Here is a 20509-nt window from a genome sequence, read left to right on the forward strand (position 1 = left end):
CTGTGACAGGGCTTAGACTTGCAATTAAATTCACGGGAATGATCAGGTAAAAATTTGCAAGGCTGTATTTAAAACAATTGCTAGACTAAAGATGTCTAAAGATATAAAAATAACTATTACTAAAATCTGAAAAGCTGTAATAAAATATTGTTGGAAAGCTTGAGAATTACAGTAAAAATTTCTCAAGCATCCCACCACCTTTTTCAAACTGCTGAGACTTCCACTAGAATTGACACAGCAGCAGACAAAGAAGGAAACATTTTGTGTCCTGGCATATTTTTACAGCTTCACCACACTTCACTTGAAGTGACACTTTCATTGACATCTTATTTAAAAGATTTTACTCTAAATAAATATTTTAAAAGAAGGGTAAAAGGTATTCCTCTATATAAAAATATCTGAAAGTCACATCTACTGGTTCTTATCAACCATATTTAAGAAAAAAAGTTATCTATTTTTTTCTTCTGCGTTCACTTCAATAGTGAGCATATCCTTACTTGTCTAAAAACATGCAAGAATGGCCTGAATCTCTATATGCAAAACTTACTGAATTTTAAAAATAAAAGTGTTTCTTATGCAGATTTTGTAAATTCAATAAAGTTTTATACCTGCACAGGCTTTCATGATCTTTTTCAGAGGTCCCTTAGTGTACATCAATCCAACAAGAATCCCTGCTAGATGCCCAGCAAACGAAGTCCTGCAAAATAGGAAAATCTTGTGAGTAATGGAAAGGAAGACTTTTTTTTTGTAGGTTGTAACCGAGGAAGTCCCTGAGTGAGACCAAGCACAGAGAAATTACTTGCCTGCAAGGACTTAATGCCAAGTTTTCTTTCTTCACAACTACCTTAAAGTGGGTAGGATATACAGATATACAAAAGTATCTAACAAATATCCTGGAAAAGCTGGAAACTAATTGGAGAGAACATTTTAATTGCTTGTTCAAAGAACAGAATACTCTTTCCCTAAAAATATTTAAAGACTTACCAAAGTAGTAAACTAATTTTAAGCTTAAAAAAAAGTAACACCACAGACTTACACTGAAATGTCTGGTAGGACTTACCAGAACCATTGACAGTTCCAAGTGAAAGCACAAACACAGAACTTCCTACTGGACTATCAATACAATCCTACAATTGGTCTGAGCCAAGCATGAATATACAGTGCCTTCAAAATAAAAAGGAGAATTGAAATGCTGAGAATAAAATTCTTTTCTATACATACCAACAATTTCTTTAGAAATATTGCTACCATTTGCATACAGAATGAAAAGGCTCTGGAATCTTTTGAGGGATCAGCACAGAACCATATGTTTCCAGTAAACAAGGAGATTGGCTCCAATTATTGCCATGACTATGGGGTGCTCTATAAATTCATAAATCAATTTCCAGCATTCAAATTAAGAGTCAAACTCTTTTGAGTTTAACCAGGTTTAAAAACTATTTGCAAATTTTCTGCCTCTATTATGAAGTTAGAGAAGCCAATACACTAAACATTAAAATTTCCTACTATGTGCAATTATAAATAACTAATTTATACTGGTTGTCCAAAAATTCAAGTAATATAAGCTTTTCTGCCTTTCTGAAATAGAAGTTAAACCTCTATTTAATGTAAAAATACACTTAAAAATTGCACTTTTTACATTCTGGTCAGAAATCCAGAAGAGTTACACAGATGGCACGTGCACTCAAGACGATACAACTTCCAGGCATCTCTGGTAAAAGGATACAGGGAAATGCACGTCACTAGAGGGAGGTAAAGATCAAATCTAAATGGACTCTTTTGCCACCTACTTTACCACAAACTTGTATTCTGCTTTGTAGAGCTGTGGTTCTCTCCCATAAGTAACCAACATTTTTTTGTAAGAGTAACATGTAAATGCTGATGTGAAAATTTATAGGTAAAACAAAATAAAGTATCTACAAGGAGCTAATTTTTCAAAAAGATTTTTCTGGAACAGATTTTCCAAATTTATGAAAAATGCATGTCTGACTTGGAAAATGTCTGTCCTCAGAAAAATTAAACACTTATAAATCAGCTATTCCAGAAATCACCAACATGATATGGATTCACTTAGGACTTAAGATACCACATAGCCAGTTCTGGAAGAGGCACAGAGATGAAACAAAGTAACTTTTCACATGTCTGTTCTTCCACCAAACAAATAATCCCAAGGACTGTTATGCAAAGCCTACATATCAATATCCTTACTTTATGGAAGGTGAAGATTAGAAGGATACTGCACACAGTTTAAAATTTCCCCAAAACAAAATCATTAATGAGAAAGAAAATCATTAGATGCCAGTAAACCCCTAAATCCTCTCCTACCAAACAAATCAAAGTTTTCAATAGTCTCAATATTACTTCAGGACCTTTCATTGGTTATGGATTCTCAGGTGATCCTGATAGATCGATCCAATAGGGCAGGTCCAAATTTAATGCAGGGGTTTTTGACTGGACAGAATTTCTGCCCCAGTTACTGACCTCTTATCTATTCAAAACTAAATTATGCAATTTGGTCTACAAAGGGACACTCCAACTCCTGTAACTTGCCCTGAGTATGTAAGAGCAATGCCATGAGAGCTACAGTTATGGTTCATTTCAAATCAGTTGGCAGTTACTAATTAAGCATGTTGTGTTCTAGGACATGAATTTCTGGAGATTACTACTTGTTTTCTATTATCATTTAAGTGCTGTGAAATTGTTCTATGTAGAGGACACTGTAGAGGTTTAGACAAGGCAGCAAGCTAAGCTTCCATAAAATTATGAAATGGTTTTTGACCTTATTTCTGAATTTTTTATACTCTCTCTACCCCAAAGATATTTCTGCAATAATGCAACTGAAAAACAGCAGCACCCAACCTCTGAAATCATGTTTTTCCTCTACCATAGACACTATGATATGCTTATGGCTTGACTTCATACATAATGCTCTTTCGTTATTCTTTTATAATAAAATAAACAGTAGGATTAAACATAATCACAAATAAAAACTGTTTTTGTAATACAAAAGTTTATATTTTTCAGAAGAATGTTTTTAATGCACTCAAAACTTTGGGTTTATACTTGTAGCAATGCCATGCAGTGACCTCTCAGCTCACAAATAAAATTGCATTTGGAACAGAGCACTCTGCAGGTCTTTTGTCTTTTATCCTGGGCTTCCTTGTTTCAGTCAACTGGCAGCAAGGCATAAAGCAATAAAACCAGTGTTTAACCTGAGTAAGATCTAAATTCTCCTTCAGGTCTAGGAAATGTTCTATCTGCTATATCATAGCATCTGACAAGGACTGTGTCAGTATTGCTGCACTTTTTTTTTAATCTTCCTGAAAAGTGGGAAATTGTATATAAACTGTGATTTGGCAGTTTGTGGGGTTTGTATCTGTACTTCACATATATTCTCCAATATGATTTGCAGTTATAAAATACTATACAGGAAGAGTACTGATTTGCAAATAGAATTCTAAAAATCAACTGCCAAAGAAGAGAAAGGCCCTGTTCTCACAGAGGAAGGGGTGGGTGAATTGTACTGGCAGATCAGAGCACACAGGAAAATAGAGGGAGATGATCAGCAAGACTGCAGGATAGTGACATCCCATAAAATTTGTGGAATACCAGATAATAGTTTTATCAGAACTCAGAAGAGTGACTAAACCAGGCAGAATGGAGCAGGGTGGAAATGGCAAGCAAACACTGGAATGCTGTTTTTGCTTATGAAGCCCTTGGCACTACTGTGTGTTAGTCTGGTTACTTTGTGGAAAACACACATCCCTTTTCCTTGTCCATCAACTTTTGTTATCTTCCTTCCAATACTCAGTAACACCTTCTGGGAACAGTATTTCAGTTTTTTATTTTGACATGTGCCCAAAACAGAGGGTGTTAAGGAAAAAGAAGACTGTAGCCTCAAGACTTAATTTTGTAGCCCTGACACTCCACCTGGATACCAGCTAACACTGGTAACTACTCATGCCTCACCATACATTTCAGAGAGTCCAAACCTCTTCTCCTAACTTTGAAACATTAAAAGCACTTACCCTGGAGCAATTAAATGAACAGCCACCAGCTCTGCCCAACAAGCATATTTACTGGACAGCCGCAGTCCAAGGACAGTGCTGACTCTTCCTGGATTGTAATGGTTGTTAAGAACTTTCAAAGCAAACAAGACTCCTGCAAACAAGAGGAAATCACATAAAGAGAGAGGTACTTGTGCACAAATAATAAAGAAATGCAAGCAATTTAGCTAAGGAACTTGAAGTACCATGCAGTTCCACAGCACCATGAAGCATATTGTTGCATGCCAGAACAAGAGTTCTAAGCTGGTTTTTCAGTGACTTAAAAAAAAAGGATATAAAAATGATGTATTTGTATAACAGCCAATTCCAGGTAGCTTTTCAATATGCCTACTCACTGTAGCTATTCAGGTATTCAAAACAATACAAATTTTAAAATGGGAGTTCCAGTTGAAATAATTGACAAAATTAGTGAACTCAAAAAAAAAAATCTGTGAGTTGAGAAAAGCCATCACTGAAAACAAGACAAACAGATATGTGTGAAGCTCAACAGTAGGCCGAAATTCTAAATTAATGGGAAGTCATCTTACATATACTCCAGAATCACTTGTTTCTGAAAAAAAAAGTAGACAAATCACCTTTAAACACAGTAAATAATCATTCATTTCTAATTAACTGCAATTGTTTCATCATGCAAGCAACAGCTGATACAATGGAAGGAATTCAGAGAACTTATTGGAAGTTACAAGCATTTGTGAAAAAAGTTCCTCTCAAGAGAAAGCTCACAGTGGTCTGATAAAAACCCTGAAAAATCAACCAGTACAAGTTTTGACAGGGACACATCGACATTGGCACAGGCAGCCAAACCCCTCAGGGAAAAGGGATTTGTACTCAGGGCCCCTAAAGCCACCACAGAGGCCAATATTAGAACTGGGCATGACTTGTTACCCAAGGGTGGGTGATCAGAAAATATCTGAAGCTCCAAATGAACAACAACCAGGATGTTCCAACTAGTACCCACTGGAACACAACAAAGAAACCCTCAGAGGTGTTGAAGCACCTCAGAAGTTAAAAAGAAGGGCTTGCCTTCCAAGGCTAGATCCCAGTGACAGCAAGGAAAACCCCTACTTTTCTAGAAGAACAGTGATACTTTTCCATTTGACTGCTCCTTTTTTTAAAGAGAAGGAGTTCACTGAGTTATCTCCTAATCCCGGATGTCCTGAAGGAGAAGACAAGACCATTACTGGAAGGAAGTTGACCAAAATCAGATGCTTGGATGTTTCTAGCAGAAGCAAATCTAGGGGAGTCTCTCCAAAGACAGGCATGAATAATTTGTAATTGAAGATACAAATTTTAAACTGGAAGGTTTTTCTAGAAGCCATCTAATGAGCATTATTGACAGCAGAAAATGAAAACCCTCAGACTTCAATCAATCAGTGATATTAACCAAGAAACACAGTTCTACCAGGATGAACATAGTTTTCATGTTCTCAAGTCACTGTTGGTCACAAAAACAGGACCTGAATTAAGTGATGTTCATACCCAGAGTACAGGCTTTAAATGAAAAAATAGGAAAGCTTTACTAACATGACAATCATACATATAGGGAAATGGACACCCACCCATTCTCTGCAGTTAACAATTATTTTTATATAGCACCTATAGATAATTAATTTTATACATGCAAATTGGACCAACTTTGTGTCTTACCTGAAAAACCTACACCACAACTCATTTCATAGGAAGGGTCATCCAGAATTTTCACAAGCAGGAATTCCAGCACCACATAAACAACTCCAATCAGCACTGAAAACACTGCAATTACGTAGGCAAACCATACGCTCTTAAGCTTTTTTTCCAGCATTATCCCCTTCCAAAGCATGGAAATCATGTTATAATACAAATGCCAGTCATCTGCATGGTGGAAAGGAGAAAGCAGCAAACGCTGCCAGTTCTTTTTGTAGATGGCTTCATTTACACTGATGCACACTTCAGTCAGTGGCCTCACAGGATTCAGAAAGAGAAAAACATTCAGTGCAAGTACCCCAAGGGTAACAGGAGGAATGTTCTGGAGTCCAACTTGAGAAATTTGATAAAGCAGCAAAAGCAGTCCAGCATTGACTCTTTCCCGCCTTCGTTGCATTATTACTTCTTATTCATGGGAATATGAAGATTATTCTGATTTCTAGTCTTTTGTTCAATTTCAAACCCATAAAAGTTCTGGAAATTCTGAAAGAAAAGAGATAACTTGTTATACACATATAGGGGTGTTTTCAAGCTCATCACTGACCTTTTTTTTAAGCACTACAAATTTATCAAGGTAATCAGCTGAGACCTCTTTTTTATATCAGAAGATAAACTTGAGAAGGAAAATGAGAATTTTTAAAATATGAGATACAAATAAAGAGATTTATACATATAATCCAGACGAGCATTGTGATAAAAAGCAGCCTGCAACCTCACTTTCACATCCCAGGACAGGCTTTAATTAAACCATAAAATACCTGAGTGTTCTAGATATGTTCTCATTAATGTCCTGATTCACTCAGAATTACTAAACTTTCAGGAAGGAAAACAGTTAAAAATTCTCTAGTCTCTGTTTTCAGGCTTCCTATCTTTGCTACATATTTATTTTTTCCATGACCATTTTGCAACTTTTACAAATATTCAAAACAAGCTAAGCATGAAAATTAAAAGTTACAACTTCAAAAAGTAACAGAGACACAGCTAAGTACTCCTAAATGTAAGCTTTGAAAATTGTTACTGCTTTCCTAGGGATTACAACAAAGAGTTTAGTTTAAAAGTATGTGATGGAGAAAGGAAAACTGTAGGAAGAAATCATATACAAGAGCAGCACATAAAATTTCCAGAGTTACAGCAATATTTTCATCTCTCCTTATTTATGCCAGAAAAAACAGGGGATTAAAAAGGGCTACAGCAGTAGGAGATCTGGCCAGAAACAGAGTCACTGTGACAGAAACTGAGAAGAGAGGAGGGAGGAAGGTGCACTGGAGAACAGAGCACAAGGTGATGTGGATATTCCAGAGTGGAACCACCTGTGGAATACAGGAGGAGACACAGAATTTCCAACAGGTTCCAAGGGCTACCCCAACTCAGCCAGTCCTGTTTTGAGTTCTGACAACTCTGCAAGGTGGTACAACAATAGCATGGCCACCCCTCACCTCCAGGATGTCAGTTCTCTGCAGAACTACTGAAGACACACAACACACTATTCCACATGTAAACATCAGTTATGTAGAACCACCAATATACAGTTACTCTTCAAAACTTTGCCACCAGGTTTCAAATGAAACTTCCTGAAATACCCAGATATACACAAATTCTCATCTCAACACAACATTAACCTTCTCTTCACTACATAAAAACTAGTTAAACTTGCTAATATATTAACTTTATTTAAATTCTTTTCCAATTCATTGTATCAAACGCCTCCTCTGTAACATTTTTATTTGATAAACACACAACAACCTAATTCTTCTAGAGGACAGCACAAAAAATTACACCTTTATTAAGGACAACTCAAGATGCAAAATTTAACCTTCCACATTATGTCTGTTAGAATTTACTAAGCTTCACATTTCTACAGACCACTGGTGTGCCTGCGAACACCTCACTAAACACTTTTAGTCAGGTATTCAGAGTATCATTAATAATTTGGTCGGGTTGCACCACACAGAGTAAGTGAGCACATGGAAAAGAAGGAAAGCACTTCTGAATGATGTTATCCTGAAACAGCAAAAGGACCTGTGAGAGCTGCACAGGGCTGAACATCAGAGATGACCAGCTGAGGGCCAGCCCACCTCCTCTGCTTAGATTTAAGTGAGAGGAGCACATACTTCCATGCTAATTCACACATGTAACCAATTAACGCCATTTCTTACAGTTAAGTATTCTAGTCTCTGCATTTCTCTTGAAATTACATTTATGTTTATTATAGCAATCTAAGAGAAGAAAAAAACAACTTGGTTGGGGTTTGTATCCTCAAAACAACTGTAGTAAAACAGAATGCAAGTAAAATGTCTTTGCTACATTACAACAAAAGTCACCGCATTTTTTCCCATGATCTTATCTTGGAGATGCTACATAATATCCAAGCCTTGTCCAGAACTCAGTGGAAGATGCAGAAAGGGGCTTTTATACCAGGCCTCTGGAACCCAGAACTAACTACACTGGTGCCTTCAAAAACCAGCTTCTAATCCTCTCATTTAACTCCAGAGGCCACAGCTGTTGCCCCCACAAAGTTCAAATGAGCCAGCCTGCTAAAGTGTAAATTGATCGTTGCAGAGAATTGACACCATCAGCCTTGGACGCTAAAGTCAACATTACAAAAAAAATACTTAGTTAATCAAAAGTTTAATCAATGTTGTTATCTTTTCCCACACTACTTGCTCTGCTATCAGGTATACTGACATCCCCAAACTATTCTCATATTCCCCTGCCCAGACCTCTGGCTTTTCTTGTACCACTGACACAGCTGCATTTCTTCTATCACAAAATAGTCAACATAAAAACTTTTAGAATTTAAAAGCCATTTGAACACAACTTATATGGAAACCTCAAAATCTTGCCATACCACATTGTTCAAATTGCCAAATGCTACAGTCTTACATTTTAAAGTTTCCATCTCCCTTTTGATACTCTTAAATTGTATTTTAACATACATGCACCTAAGAAATGAACCTTATACAACACAAAACCATGCAACAATCATGTAACATGACTGGGAATGGTTTACACCATGATTAGAGCAGTGCTAGGTATTATAAATCATTCCCATTACTGGGAACAATCAAAAATGTCAGCCAAGGCACATTATGTGTTCGACTGTAAGGGAAAAAAAGATATAAGAAAGAAAACAGTAGTTACTTGAGAGCCTCCTGGAATGCAACTCTCAGAAAATATATAGAGCTTTCAACTGTTCGGACATTCCTTCTCAACCCCTACTCTGTTTATTAAAAGTCTAATGAGGCTTGAAACAATGAAGCACTCTTTCCTTTTTCTTTCTTTGAAAACATGCCACCCACTTCAAAATGTACAAATTTCCAGAATAGACCTGAACTGGACATTTGTCTTGCATCCAGGCTGCCACGTGTCTGCATTTTTGTCACCTACTCAAGATAAATGTCTGAACTAAGCATTCTTGGAATTTGTTTGTTTGTTTTGTACTAACTTAGTGTTGTAAAACATTTAAACTTTTATTTTTACTGTGACAACCCCCCTCGCTCACTTGGCAACCATAAAATATTATGACTTCATATTATTGAAAAATCATGTAATAAAGTAAATATTTTAGTAAATACCAGTTAAAATGAAATGTTATGCTGTCTTTTCCCACAGCTATAATTTGACTCCAGAAAAGAATCTTCTTGTACCCTTGCTACCCCCAAAATGGACAGAACTACCCTGAAATTTTGATTTATGTTTATGTGAAACCCAGTACACTCCAGAAAAAATTACACATTCTGTCTATGTGTCCAGATTAGAGCTAGACCAATGTAAAAAACACTGGGAACACATGAAGGGTGAATATCAGATCCTGAGCACAAACCATTCCACACTACAGATGAGTCTCAACAAGCCCCCACCACTTGTCTGTGAAGACACAGTCTCAGAGTACAAAGGCTTATCCAGGTATACACAGAAACAGAGTTTTTAGGACAAAAGACGAGTCCTGCAAAGGAAGCAAAAGCAAATTGTAACCCATTTTACTGTGGCCCTCAAACTTGGAAGGGAGTGGGGGAAAGGCATAACAGAAAAAAAAAACAACGCAAGAAAACAATCTAAAAATATGAAACTAAATGAATCATCCTGTTTATATTTAATATGTATGCAAGGAGAAGGTCAGCCACAAGCTGTCAGCCACAATAAGCTTTGAAATGTACACTCAATTACACAGTTCAAAACAAAGACAAGGTTCTGACTTCATTATAAAATTAATTACTTCATAAAGAATGACTTCTGCATTCATCAAATGTGCCTTTAAAGAGCATAACATGCTTTCATTCACAAAGGAACACTGAATGGTGAACTGAAAAGGCACAGCTTCTCAGAATTTGGTAGGAGAAGTCGCATATCTTCCATACAAAAGTTTTAAAAGAATTTAAGTCAATAACTACCTTGTTGAAAGAAAACAATACAAAATTAAATATCAGTCTTTTTATTATGTAACATTTTAAACTTCATTCAAAGTTCTCTGTGAGAATAAGGAAGTTCTTCTGCCTCTTATGTCTGCTTCAGCATGAAAATTGAAAATTTTTTATAGTCCTTTAATCCTCTTAAGTACTACTAAAAAGAAGTCCTTAACAAAATAAGCTTTTAAGCTAACAACTCCAATTTAAAACTGAAAATTGTGTTCTGAAGGGTGTGACAGTTACTATTCACAATAATATATACATGTTAAACAATACATGCCAAGAATAATTTTGGACACCTTATGCCAAAATAAATGAGACAGCTTTCAGTGGAAAGAACCCAAGGAACTAGGTCAAATCTCATACTCTGCCACACATTTTAAGTATGAAATCTGAGACACTCAGCATATTTAGGTTTTTAACTGCCTCATTAGTTTGGCTACTGCTAATTCATCTAAAAAGAAAAATACTTTTAGGTGCAACCTCTCCATCCTGCAGTAAAGACAAAAAAAAGAAAGTTATTCAAATTGTTTCATTATCATTATTAACATGCACTGGAAGCCCTGACAGTTTTGGACCCAGGTTTTCATTCACAAAAGAGAAATCAATTTGTTTTATAAGTGACCTATTTAAATTTAATTAGCCTTAGTATACCAATCTAAACATCAGAAGAAGCATCCACTGGACTTAATTCTTTAAGGCTTATCATTGTAAATACCACTTGCATTCTGTCATCATTTGAGACTACGAGCAGTCTCTAAAAAGTGCTTGAAATAACCATATTTTAACTACCTGCCTTCATTTCCTACATGGCAGCCACTTCTAATTCAAAGCCTCCAAACTATTCAGTTGGCTGCACTGGCACTGAAGTCATAGCAAGCAGCATTTCCTTCTGCCAGACCAGGACACAGCACGTGGAACCAATGAGCTTCCTTGGGGAATAAGCTCTCAGGAAGGTATAAACCTGCAAGTTTTAATTCTAGAGAGGTCAACTCTGACTGTCCAAGCAGTCCTTTGGTTCTAAGGAGCTACTCCACCAACAGGTACAGCCAGAACCAGCTGCACACTTGCTCTGCCCTCAGAGCCAACAAAGCATGGACTGGAAGACTTATTCTGGAAATTACTTTATGCATTTCAGACACCAGTTTGATCCTCGAGCATTACAGGCAATGTGGGTGTTATGCAGCAGCCAGAACTTGAACAGAACCACTATCCCAAGCTGCAAAAAGAAAAATAAATTACAGAAGCTTTAAACAGGCCAAAAGAAAACGCTGTAGTAGCAATATGAGAAATATTATTTGACGTAACAAAGTCTTCAAAACTGCTTCAGTTTCTGAAAAATCACAACAGCAATTACTGAAAACTTCTTTATATTGTGATCCAGGAAATTATTGAAAATATACTCATTATGTGACTAATCCACCACTAATTTTATTCCTTCCTGATATTTCAGTTTCTTTGTAGCCTCTCTCATAACAGACACTAATTAGTAACTACCCCTCAAAACACTAGGATACATCTGTGCTAACTGAAGTTAGAGAAGTAAAATAACAATAAATATTTATATCACTGTACTGCTGAAGGTGAGGGGATGTCATAGTTTAAGAAAATAACAATACAGATGAGGCCATAGATAGAGTTTTAACTTCACAGATGTTTAATTAGGGTCAGGGATTTGGTTTTTCAGTTGAATATTTTGTTTTACTTGATTGCAATAGTTACACCTGTGTAATCCTAAAACTGAATAATTATACTAGAGGTGCATCCTCCTTTATCTCAAGAATTTTGTAATATAATTAAAAATAAAGCCACCAATGATTGCCTGACTCCATTTCAGAAGTGTGAAGCAGAAGGGCTCTTAAAAGTTTAGCATTCCTTAGTTTGCATTGCCTTGAGGGAAAATTTGTCTGCAGTTTGTAGGAGAAAGGCAGGACAGGAAACTTACTTTCTAATTAAATCCATTTTAAATAATATGGGTCAAATATCCAAACAGTTCAGAAACACACACTTTCTAGTATTAGTGTTATGGTACTCTTGCCAATACCTTAAATCTATCTCAATTAATAAAATGCAGTTCTAGGAAGAACATCTTTGCGCTATTTCAAGAAATCAAACCAGCTCAGGTATTAATTACATTTTATAAACACCTCAATTACTGAAACTCCGCGTTAGACAAGCGTAAGAAAGTTCATCAAATATAGCTGAAGTACATTTGTAATTTTTATTTTTTTTTATAACTGCAAGTTATTTACAAGTTTGTTGTTTTTTGTTTGTTTGTTTTTACCATTTAACCGTTTTAACAAAGAAAGGGGTGTAGCTCTGGTCAGGCATTATTTTTTTTTAAACGAACTACTTATAGAATATGCAAAAATTACTGCTGTAAGAAAACGCAGGAAAACAAGAAAAAGAAGCTGCTGAAGCAGCAAGGAGCAGCAGCACATGGGAGGGTGTCGCTGCACCAGGGGCAGGCTCGGTGCGGGCACTGATGACTCTGCGGGTTCCCCGACCCGACTCCTCCGGGCGCCGCTTCCTCCTGCGCGGCGACAGCGCCGGGAGGAACCAGCGCCACAGAAACCACGGGGGGGAAGGTACATAAGGCGGCGAAAGGGTGAAGTATCAGGTACTTGTACGACTCCCGAAACTCACTTCACTTCTACAACTTCCCCCGCCACTAAACCGTCGGGGAGAAAACCCGACTAGAGAACGCCCAGCCCGGACACGTCCGAGCCGCGCTGCGCTGGCGGTACCGGGCAGGCCCAGCTCGGCTGGGCGGCGGCTCCCCGTACACAGCCCCCGCGCTCCTCACGGCCAGGGAGCCGCTGTGCACCGGGAGGCAGCGGCAGGGCAGGAGGGGAAGGCAGGGAAGGGGCGAACCAACGCCGCGGAGCCGCCCCGTTCCCCTGCTCCTGCTCCCGCTCCCGCTCCCGCCCGCGGCGGCTCCAGCGCCCCCCCCGCCCCCGCCCCGCACTCACGTTCTCCGCCGGCAGCGCCCGGGCCTTCGCGCCGCGCCACGTGACCCAGGGCCGCCCCGCCGGGCCGCCAGGGGCGCTGTGCGCGAGGGGGGCGCTGAGGGTGCTGAGGGCGGGCCCGGCTCCGTCCCCCCTTGTTATCGGCCGGGCAGGCGGGGCCCAAAGCCGGGCAGCGAATGATAAGCGGGTGCTTTTCAATAAAGCCCCTCAGAAAGTGCCCGACTGCCCAGCTGGGAGGTTTAAGTTGCGCTTACTCTAGTAACGCCTGTAAAAATATCGGTTAGTGGTGCTGCGCGCCATTAAAATGCGTAATCAGGTTCCCTTTGAAAGCGTTCCACTGCAAGTGCGAAACAGTAGCTGGTTCTGTAAGTTTAATGGTTCGGGGACTTTTTTTCAAGTACAAAAAAGGCAACTAGATGAACACATCGCAGAGTCAATTAGGTCGGAAAAGACCTCTGAGATCATTGAGTCCAACTATGACCCAACACCACCACATCAACCAGACCATGGCACCGAGTGCCACGTCCAGGCTTTCCTTAAACACCCCCATGACCTTCCTGGGCAGCCCATTCCAATGTCTAATCCTCCTTTCTGTGAAGAATTTCTTCTTAACATCCAACCTAAACCTCCCCCTGACACAGCTGAAGACTATATTATAGTAGTACTCATGTAGAGTACTACTCACTGCTGTCACTAGTCGCTGCATTGTTCCCCAAATTTGACACAGATACCCAGACCGTGAGTTTTGTTATTAATACTCACTAGGGAATACACTGAGCAAATTATAAATGCCTAAAATAATTGGTTATCATAGAAATGCTGGCAAGCTGATGGTGCAAATATGTGACCAGAAATGAATCATGCAAACCCCATAGCCAAGGCTACATGTAAAAGGCCCTATTTTGCTGTCATTTATGTGGCACTTAGGTTTCACAGAACATTTTGGCAACTTGTACAAGTATGTCATAGAATTTATAAGAAAATTGCATTCTGCCCTTCCAAAAACAGCACACAGCTCAGCAGACTGGCAGGCATGAAAGGGGCTGAATTCCTAGAAACAGGGTGGAGATCAAGTTAAAGGAGCAGGCTTTGCCAAAACAAGCAACTTCAGCATAGTCCTCGCTTCCAAGGCTGAACAGAAGCCAAAAGAGGAGGGCAGACTCAGTGTGTGCCACCATTTAGACACGTTATCTTAAGCTTCTTAGTTTTGGCACATTTAGATCTGTTACCTCAATTAATGCTAATCATAATAATTCATAGAAATCACAGCACGTGGGAGTTAAAAATGCCTAAACTGATAGATTTTCTATCATACACAAGGTTTTCTACAGTTGGCACCATTTGCTGTAATAGCATACTCCATTTTCATGCAATATAATTCCAGTCTATAATTCTTAAAGATGCAGTATTTATTACCTGGGTACAGGTCCAGATCTAATTATTGGATGTGCAAGTCCTGAGGTTGTGGTTCTCTTCTGGGACCTAGAAGAACCTAGTTCTATTCCTGCATCAGCCTGAGAAATCATGTATTAATATTCACTCTTCTCAGGTCCTTATTGGTACGGCAGGGATAATAGAAGTCACAGGAACAATGAGAGGGGAAGTAAACAAATCATGTGTTCTGATGCTATAATTAATAGGCCACATATGCAGCTAGATTTAAAAAAAAAAAGTAAACAAACACTGTTCTTGTACTTCTTACCCAAGTGGGAGATTTTATGCCCATTAAGCTCTTCAAATTTGGTGAGTTTTTTCTTGTTCTACACAAATTTTGCTAAAAACCTACCAGCTCTTCTGGGTTATTTTATACTTACATAAATAGCTGGTTATAAGAAAAAAAGAAACACCTGCTGCTGTCTTTCTTTAATCTCATGCCACCGTTCACCACATGAATTTCTTTTACCTCTTTGTCTAAATATTAATTTTTCTTACAATAAAATCCAATAAAATGAGAACTTCTGTTCACAAACTACAACTACTTCTTTTTGTGTGGAAAAATTCAGAATTTGACATACATGTCCCATATGTGCTATTGCTCAGCTTTCCTCAACATGAAAGGTACCCTTGAGTAAGAATAGCTGAAGGGCTGACACATAAAAGATTGGTAGAATTCATGTAAGACAATATCCCTTTCCATTTAAGCAACTATTAACAGTATAGGTTATGTTTCCCAGTTACGTCTGGCCTGATCAGAAAGAGAATTCAATACCTGGAAAGAAAATAAAGAAGAAAAAACAAAAAATATCACTTTCCTAACCCACGTACACTTAGTACAGGAGTGACGCATACGGCGAGCGCTGCTTACGCCTTACTGCTAACTATATAATCCATGTAAATATTTATCATACAGCTATTATCAGGGTAAACATACAGCTTAGTCATATGTTGACCCATAACGAAAAAGTGACATTGAGATCTTTGCTTAATAGCACAAGGTTTAAACGGGTTTTAGGAGCAGTAGAGCAGATCTCAGAATACTCATTTTTTCGGAGATTTATACGAAGGCTTTTCAACATGCAACAACTGGGAAGGAACATCCTGCTATGAATGCATGGATGCAAATTAAATCCATATCTGAAGGGGTTTTTTTAATTAATGCTGGAAATCTGATAGCAGCATATTTGAAACACTGTTTATGTTAACTTGAAGGAACTAGTTAGGACTAGCCTGTAAATGTAAGAAGAATGTCAGAGTGTAGTTATGGTAAAGGAACTGTGACTTTCCTGGACTGTCAGTACATGACACTGTTTACAAAGAGTAGAAGAAGAGAGAAGCAGTAACCCAGCATTTGATACACAGAATATTATGCATCTATCAGAAAATTAACAAAATATAGATGATTAAAGGACCAGTTTAAACATGTTGTTAGTTTATATACAGCTCATTGTACCTCTGCTACCAGTCTGGTTCTGAAAACAACATAATGCCTGTGGAAACTGTGGAGGCAAGACTTTTGGAGAGATACAGATGGAAATATGATCTGATAGCAAATGTTTTGTATGAATTCAGGGAGTCTTTGATCTGACATTAACACTGCTTTTACATTTAACACTGGTAGCCCACCCGTACTAATCTCTCCTTAGCTGGCGATGTACTTTCTCCAATTCAGCTGCCATCCTCACCAGCATTGCAACTTTATGATACCATATGGACAAATGGAGTGAAAAATGGAGATGCTTTCTCTCCAGCTTACAGAGATAAAACAGAATGTATCCTGGAGGATCTTGATTTGTTCATATAGTCTGCCAGAAGGAATAGATGAAACATCTGGTAGAAAATAAAAGTGTGTATTGGTCTGAATTTGGGCTGGAAGAAATAGCCAAACATCAAAAAAGTTTTGTAACACAGCCAAAGGGGTATCTGATCATCCAATCTCCTCCTGCTTATCCAGATACTTCCAATTGCGTTGAGAAACTTCAGTTAAGCCAAAGCATTTTGAAAAAGCTCGAAAGCCTGAGCTGTTGTATGTGACCAGAAGAGAAGGGAGTGCACCAAATGGCAGTGCTAAGGAAATTAATGTGTCAACTATGCCAAGAAGATGGCACCAGGCAATCCCTTTATGCAACTGAAAGGCTTTCTAAAAAAGGTATCAAAATCAAAGAGAATATAATTTGACATCACTGGTGAAAACAAACTATAATGTAAAAAGTTATTTGTTATGGAATAACAAGAGAGTTAACTGCTGTCATTTAAAACTGATTTTAAAAAATGTATATGCAAACATTTATCTTCATTTTGCTTGACCACAGGAATGTTTTAAATAATCATTACTACAACACTTGAAAAGTTGTTATTCATAATAATACTATAGGCAGAAAATATTCTGTTGAATACAGTTCTTTTTTCAGTGGCAGCATAATTTACATCTCATCATTCACAGTATATAAAAATCATGAAGTTAAAGTATATTCTTTAACTGCTGCTGGCAGGGAATTTTTGTTAATACTCTAACTGTGAAAATTTTGTGATTATTTCCCATTTCTATAAAGCATTCACATAATGTTTTCCTTTATGGAAACATGAGTTTTGATCCAATTTTTCATGAAATTTGAACTGCTTTATAATAAGGATGTGTTAGTAATCTGGTGATATATTTGTGTGCTCCATTGGTCTGCAGGATGCCAGGACAGTGGAAGCAATGTCCCTCCCAAGGGAGATGAAATGTCGATTTGTGGTACTCCCAGGTTCCCAGCTCTCAAAGTTGGGCTAATCCAGAGGCAATACTGGAGGGCTTTATCTGGCACTCCTTGTAAAGAAGGATTTGTCAAAGACAGTACAGGAATTTCTCCAGAAATTACATTTAAGCCTCTTTTTGGAAGTCTTTTCTTGCTTTGTATTTTCTCCTGGTTATATGAGTAGAATTCAGGCTCTGCATGTTTTTGTCTTTTATGCTAACCTTGATCCTACAATCATATATGCTCGCCAGCCTGAATTATGTCCCCTGCAGAGAGGTTGAGAGGCAGAGGCAGGGGTAGGGAAATATTTGGAAGAGGGGCTGATACCAGCAGAAGACTGCTTCTAAAATTTTTCTTCACAATTCAGTCTTTTTATTTGTTTTCATACAAAGAAGGAAGCTTTATTTCCCTCAGAAATTTGAACCCCAGAAGGAGTGAGGAGGCATAGTATGTCATGATATTCATAATATCCATAATATTGAAATGGGCATTGATTATTGTTTGGGTTTTTGGGATTTCTGTGTTGCTATTTTTAACTTAATGGGCTTCCTAAAGCTGTCTTTAACATATTAAAATTTATTTAACAAAGCTAAACCTAATGAAAGCACCTGTCATGTCTCAGTGTGCATTGACAGCCCTTAATTGCCCTGACCAGCCTCACCTGAGTCCCCCACCCACACCCCCTGCTTGTGGGCCCAGAGACCTGTTTAAGGTCAGACCCAGGGCTTTAGTCCTTTCCTAAATGGGGCTGTAGCCATGTTGGTCTCCAGCTCCTCCCCAGCATTGCCCTGGCCGTGGGCCCTCAGCTCATGGCTCAGTCTGCCATCCTGGTGCAATGCCTGATTTTGACTTCCCAGGCTTGCCTCCAACCTGCCCTGTGCTTTGGGCTCTCAGTTGAACCAGCTGCTGCCCCTGGACCTTTCCTGACCCTTCCTCAGGTACCTTGGAGCTGGGTCCCCTTTGCAGAGGTTGCTCCAGAATAGGAAAGAGGCAAATGCAATATTCAAGGCAGTGAATCTGAAAGTGGCAATTCAAAGCTGGTAAGCTCTGTCAAAGTGTTATTCTATTTTTTTCTCACTATTGATTCTGTTTTTACAACATTCAGTAGAAATTGCAAAGCTGCTGTAGAAAGGAGTAAAGTAAAATAAGTCAACATTAAACTGGCTTTTTGAAGCACTGTAGTATTTTGAGCATAGAAAATAATGTATGAGCTATAATCCAACTAAGTAAAGCTACTGAATGCCAACAAACCTTGGAGCTTATGTTTTGTAGCTGGGTGTTACTCAGGTTCAGCTCAGGAAAAATGTCACTCTAACTTGGTGAAGCAGAATTTTCTGGCAAATGTTGTATTTGATCAGGTAGTATCGCTGGGAAAAGTAGGCAAGCTTTCAGGAGCACAGTGCCTTATCCAGATCTGGAATAGAAGGAGTGGTCTTCAAAGCTCGACAAAAATTGAGGGTGCTTTTTTTTTTTTTTTCAATTACCTCTAGAACATACTGGAAACTACCCATAGCAGGTGGTGGAAATTACTGGTGAGCCTGTTGGGGAGGATGCTTTTTGCTGTGTATGTATAAGAAATAAGCTTCAGTCTTTAGCTGGGTTTCAAACAGCAGGTTTCACCCCGGTTTTTGTTATAGTGCTGCTGTAGCCATAATAATCTCCTGAGGAGAAAGGCAAAAGTGATTAGGCAGACAAACTACTCCTTGTTGGACCAAGAAATATAGGTGGGAGGCCTCCTTCAGACCTGGGGCAGCAGCAGGAGGTTGTTCCGTGGTGTCCTCCTGTGACCGCCTGTTGTGACTTGCAGCTGAGGCTCAGAAATGATCTGACGTGGTGCAGTCACTGTGTAAACAGCTGCAACAGGTTGCTTAGTACTCTAGTTTATTTTCCACTCTGCTGAAGATGATTGCCTGTCAGTCCTCTGCTGATAGAGCTTTCTAATCTTTTTCAAACAAAATCACGGGGCTAGGTGCTTGGGATCGGGTTGGGGCTGTCTCCAGGGACTGGGTGGGGCTGGAGCAGGCAGAATTCACACCATGGTCTGCGTGTGCTGAGAGGCAGCACAGCTCCCAGCTGCAACAAGTAACACAGCCGCGGGCTGCCCTCTCCCACAAGCAGGACATCTCCACAGCGGGAATCTCGCTCTTCAAAGGCCACCCCTGGAAACAAAGCAGAGGTCGGGGCAAAGGGCTCTCAATTGGCAAGGAATGAGCACCAACAAGGGCATAAAGATAGTGCTCAGCCATCTGCAGGGGTGTTTATGCAAACTTTCTAGGACTTGTTCAGGTTTCTGGGAATCTTCCAGCTTTCTAGGTAGAAGGGCAAGTTTTTCAGCCATTAGCTAGATGAACCCTCCCATTTCCCAGAGTCAAAGAATTCCCGTGGGGATTGCCCTGGGGACCTCTTCCTCCTCTCCAAAAAACTCGTGAGAGTCTATTTGCAGCTTTTTCTTTCAGCAGCTCAGTAATATATATATTTCTGCTACCTATCGCATTTATTGCGATTATTCATCCTGTGTTTGAATTTTGATCTGTGTCCAATGAGCTTGAGAAATATATTTTTTAATTACTTTCCTTGTTCTCTTTGCTGGTTTTCCATCTGTAATATAATGGTCTCTGGCAGCTTTCTGGCTTTTGGCACTGCAGAGTACCTAGATCAGTTACAACAAGGTGACTTGGCGTTCTGTGCAGCTGCCTGTGAGGATTTCAGCCAGGCCTTTGCTTGATTAATGAGTGTTGGCCTATTCTTGAGATAAATTCATGCTGGACTGTGCCCAAGGTCTACAGAGTGGGCACTCGAGGGAATTTAGTGGAAGAAATCTGTACTTGAAATGACTTTTCTTTGAGATCTGTTTACTTAATGATTGCTTGCTTGAAGGTAATACCACTGATAAGGAGGAAAAGCCAGTCAAAACTGCAAAGAGAAGTACATTCATTAGATTATTTTTTTCCCCTCTTATTTGTGTATTACAGCCAGTTCTCTCTTGGAGGAAAGATTATATGGCAGAGCCTATGCTGAGCCAAATCCCTGAGGTAGGTGGGAGCTCAGGAGATGTGAGTTTGCATCTGCATGGTGCTTGTCAGCAGTGGCATTTGTACATCAGGGACTTGGCAGTGAGCAGTAGTTCCCCTCCTGCCCCTGCCAGAGCAGCTTTCCTTGATGATGACTGGCGTATCCATGTTGATATCAATCAACAACCACATGTATGA

The 20509-nt window shown here is 39.0% G+C and overlaps 1 protein-coding gene across 1 annotated transcript in view; it reads right to left on the reverse strand.

Annotated features, from left to right (window-relative positions):
• The window catches only part of RHBDD1 (rhomboid domain containing 1), a 35097-nt gene extending 21880 nt beyond the window's left edge, over positions 1-13217 (reverse strand). Inside the window, exons 1-4 of the mRNA XM_064666499.1 lie at positions 13129-13217; positions 5715-6233; positions 4029-4161; positions 609-697 (exon numbers count right to left, since the gene is read on the reverse strand). Of these exons, the coding sequence (XP_064522569.1) occupies positions 609-697; positions 4029-4161; positions 5715-6147 (655 nt within the window). The 5' untranslated portion in view covers positions 6148-6233; positions 13129-13217. The remainder of the gene's footprint in view (positions 1-608; positions 698-4028; positions 4162-5714; positions 6234-13128) is intronic.
• Between the last annotated feature and the right edge of the window lie 7292 nt (positions 13218-20509).

This window comes from Pseudopipra pipra, chromosome 10 (genome assembly GCF_036250125.1).
Source record: "Pseudopipra pipra isolate bDixPip1 chromosome 10, bDixPip1.hap1, whole genome shotgun sequence".
Lineage (NCBI taxonomy): Eukaryota > Metazoa > Chordata > Aves > Passeriformes > Pipridae > Pseudopipra > Pseudopipra pipra.